Below are 4,096 nucleotides of genomic sequence, written 5' to 3' on the forward strand. Positions count from 1 at the left end.
GGAGAGATGGGCTGACTCACTCTTTCTCCTTGGATCATGGGAGAAGCTGAGTGAAACTCTGTCCTCTCAGGAATATCATAGAATTGTAGAATGGTTTGGGTTGGAAGGGACCTTAAAGATCACCTAGTTCCAACCCCACTGCATGGGCAGGGACACCTCCTAGTAGATCAGGTTGCTCCAAGCTCCATCCAACTTGGCCTTGAACACTTCCAGGGGTGAGCCAGCCACAGCTTCTCTGGGCAACCTGTGCCAGTGTCTCACCACCCGCACACTAAGTAACTTCCTCCTAATGTCTAGCCTAAATCTCCCCTCTTCCAATTTTGATCCATCAGTTAGGTTCAAACACAGGAGGACTGAAATGGGGACAGAGTGACTTCACTGAGGCTGCCCATGGTGCTTATGCAGGCAAGAAGCATCAGGAGGATCTATCATGATCCTGTGTGTGACTGTAGCTGCTCAGCAGAAAAATCAGCCTTGGGATGACCAGCCCTACAGTGTTCTCTGGGATAAATGGAGAACACCCCTACTTGAAAAGACAAGCAAGAGAAGGGAAGAGGAGGTATTCTTGGAGGCCAACAAGAGGAACCAAAACTTTCTTAGAACACTTGTGTTTAGCACACAGAGAAGGGGGAAAAAAACAAGTAACTGGGAATAGAAACTCAATTGGCAATTTTAAATATAGAAAAAATTGTTTCATAAAAAGGGAGCCTTGGAGTGGAAGTGTGAAGGAAGGCAGAGCACCAAAGCCAAAATAAAGCAAGGCAGTGAGTTAACCACTGCACAGGTGCATGCTGGAAGGATAATATTCTGACAGAAAGAGCATATTGTCCAGGAAATCAAAAGCCTGTGGATGTCCCCTCCCTTGAAGGTGTTCAAGGCCTGGTTGGACAGGGCTTTTTGCAACCTGGTCCAGTGGAAGGTGTCCCTGCCCTTGCAGAGGGGGTTGGAACTAGATGATGATCTAGGTCCCTTCCAACCCAAACCCAAATTCTATGATTCTATGATTTGGATGCTGGTCCCATGCAGAGATGAACAGGTAACTAGTAAAGGGAACAGCAATTTATGCTCATCTGGAGACACTATGCTAACCCAGAAAATGTTTTGTTGGGAAACAAAAACAAAATATACAAAAATAGGAATTCTTTCCCCAAAAGCCTTCTTCCAGATAGTTTTGAAACAGAAGTACTTACGTCACAAATTTGTTCTTCAGTATTTGTTCCAACCTGTCCTTGGTCAAAACAAGAAAAAAAAAAAAAGAATGTAAAGCTACTCTTAAAAGTTCAGGGACTCAGAAAAGCTACCTCCCTCCAAGTTTTCATTTGAAGGTCTGCATTGTGCTCTAGATAGAATCACAGAACCATTTAGATTGGAAAAGACCCTTAAGACCCTTAAGATCATCAAGTCAAACTGTTAGTCCACCACTAAACCATGTCCCTAAACACTGTTTTTTAAACACCTCCAGGGATGGAGGTGTCCACGTCCTTAGGCAGCCTATTCTGGTGCCTGACAACCCTTTCAGTGAAGAACTTTTTCCTAACATCCAAACTAAACCTCCACTGGCACAACTTGGGGTAATTTCCTCTTGTCCTATCACTTGTTACTTGGCAGAAGAGACTGACCTCTCCCTTGCTCCAACCACCTTTCAGGGAGTTGTGGGGAGTGAGAAGGTCTCCCATCAACCTCCTTTTCTCCAGGCCAAACAACCCCAGTTCCCTTAGCTTGAAAACTTGTGCTCCAGACCCTTCACCAGCTTGGTTTCTCTTCCCTGGACACACTCCAGCTTCTCAATGTTCTTCTTGTCGTGAGGGGCTCCAAACTGACCCCAGGACTTGGGGTGCAGCCTCACCAGTGTTGACCACAGGGGATTAGTATCTGCCCTGGTCCTGTTGTTCACACTATTCCTGATACAAGCCAGGATGCCATTGGCTTTCTTGGCCACCTAGGCACACTGCTGGCTCATGTTTAGCTGCTATCAATGAGCACCCCCAGGTCCTTTTCCTCTAGGCAACTCTCCAGCCACTCTTCCCCTAGCCTGTAGCATTTTGTTGTGGCCCAAATGCAGGACCCAGCACTTGGCCTGTTGAACCTCACATGATTGGCCTCGGCCCATTGATCCAGCCTGTCCAGATCACTCTGCAGAGATATGGAATAAAATCCACTCCTCGTCTTTCAGTCCTAAAAAGGTACCTGATCTTTGGAGCTGAGGATACAGAGGCTGCTAGATAGTATGACAGCTACAGTTCTACCACACTTGCTGCAGAAAGTTGTGTGTCCTCTCTGTTTTGGCCTGAACAACCACTCAAGCTCAGGCTGCCTGTTGGCTATTCACAGGAGCCCCCAAGATGCATAAAAGAACTGTAATTCTTTCCTGTCAAATTTATTACCTTCTGGGCAGGAGCTATGTATTTATGAAAAAGCTCAACATCACGAGGACATCTGGAGAGCACAGTATTTGTCGCTGTCTTGAAAAGATCTTCCATAACCTAAGAGAGAAAACAGAAGTCTGTGAAAAATTATGTCCCAGACTATAAATAAAACACAGCACATATCATCCAAGGCATACAGAAGGAGCTTGTGCCCTTCTGCATGGTAAAACTGCCTAAGAGGGTACCAGCTCGTTAAGGCTCCTAATTAGCAGGCGTGATCAGCAGCTGAAGTGAAATGGAATCTGTGTTTCTCTTCTGGGTTTAGAGCTTCACTGCCTGCTGATGGCCTCAGTGACTTCAGTCAGGTATCTCCAGTGAAAAAAAACACAGCTACCATATTCAAGCAGCAGCCCTGGTCAGCCACAAACACACACAATACAACCATTTGTGGTGACTGGTCTCAGATTAATTACTGGTGAGAAACTTCTCCTGCAATGAGCAATTCAGGTTTTCTGCTTTGTTGATACAAGAGGCAAAACTAAAGGAGAAGAGAATAAAAGTCCACTGAGTAGAGCCAGCCCATCAAACTGATTCCAGCTAGAGAGACTCTGCACAGTAAGAGCAAAGCAAAGAGAAAATGTACAGAGACAAGGAGAGAGCTGAAGTGGAGGACACATCAATGCAGGGATGTTTGAGAAACCAAAAACAGATGTGGTTTCATTTCCCTAAACTAATGTGGATTAGCTAAATGACATTAACATCCAATTTGGATACACTTATCCAGTAAAATGGGCTTCACCCAAGAAGAAATTAAAATGCTATTTTGGTTCTAAAAAAACTCAAACCCAGCAAACACCACCCACATGGGATGCCACTGCATTTTGATGAACCTGTTTTAAAAGTAATTTTCTTTTTGCTAAGCAGACCATCCAAGACATTTGCTGTCGTGCAGATTAAGGGTTCCCATGACTCCTCGTAGTCCCATGCCTGCACAAAGCAGGTAGTCAATACCGTGTAGTACTGACAGCCTCAACTCTTCACAATCACCCTCCTTATCCTCACCTCCTTTGCATGCAACAGGGCAATGCAGCTGGGGCTGAATGTCATCTCAGCCTGGGATGGGACCAGAGTTTTCCCAACAAAAAACACCTCTTGAAGTCTTGGCACATTCCTGCCTTTTTTTTTCTTTCTCTACAAGCATAACAACTGCTTCATTAACTGCAGTGTTGAGAGAAGTACCCACCAACACCACCACAGCAAACAGCAGTCCCTTGACACCCCAAAGCCCAGGGGAGACCAACTGTGAAAAGACTGATGTTCAGTCAGCAAATCTGAGGAAGAAGCAGGTTGCTGCCAGACCTCACAGGGCAAGAGGACCTAAAGGCACAGAAAAGAAGAAGCTGGGCTGCTGAAACGGACAAGATGAGACTTCAGGCATGTTGTTTCAACTCTGATCTTTAGAAGAACATTCTTCACCACCTGTTCCAAACTGCTGCAACACTGCTCTGTGCCTATCAACAATGTCTGCATCCCACCAGCCCGGAGAAGCTGGTAAATCAGCCTGTTTCAACTCCTCTGGAGCCAAACTCAACCTTCAGACTCCTGTATCAATTTGAGCCCTGTTTACAAAGGGAAGATCCAAATAAAGGAGCAGCATTATCATATGTAGATGAACAGTTTTAGTCCTCCTGGTACTCAAACAGAGAAAATGAAAAGCTAGTATTCCTGCT

At 45.3% G+C, this 4,096-nt stretch overlaps 1 protein-coding gene across 1 annotated transcript in view; it reads right to left on the reverse strand.

The window, feature by feature from the left end:
* The window catches only part of NARS2 (asparaginyl-tRNA synthetase 2, mitochondrial (putative)), a 62,178-nt gene that overhangs the window by 12,870 nt on the left and 45,212 nt on the right, over positions 1 to 4,096 (reverse strand). Inside the window, exons 8-9 of the mRNA XM_010001916.1 lie at positions 2,385 to 2,483; positions 1,191 to 1,228 (exon numbers count right to left, since the gene is read on the reverse strand). Coding sequence (XP_010000218.1) covers positions 1,191 to 1,228; positions 2,385 to 2,483 — 137 coding nt within the window. The remainder of the gene's footprint in view (positions 1 to 1,190; positions 1,229 to 2,384; positions 2,484 to 4,096) is intronic.

Source organism: Chaetura pelagica, unplaced genomic scaffold (assembly GCF_000747805.2).
Source record: "Chaetura pelagica isolate M959 unplaced genomic scaffold, ChaPel_1.0 scaffold607, whole genome shotgun sequence".
NCBI classification, from domain to species: domain Eukaryota; kingdom Metazoa; phylum Chordata; class Aves; order Apodiformes; family Apodidae; genus Chaetura; species Chaetura pelagica.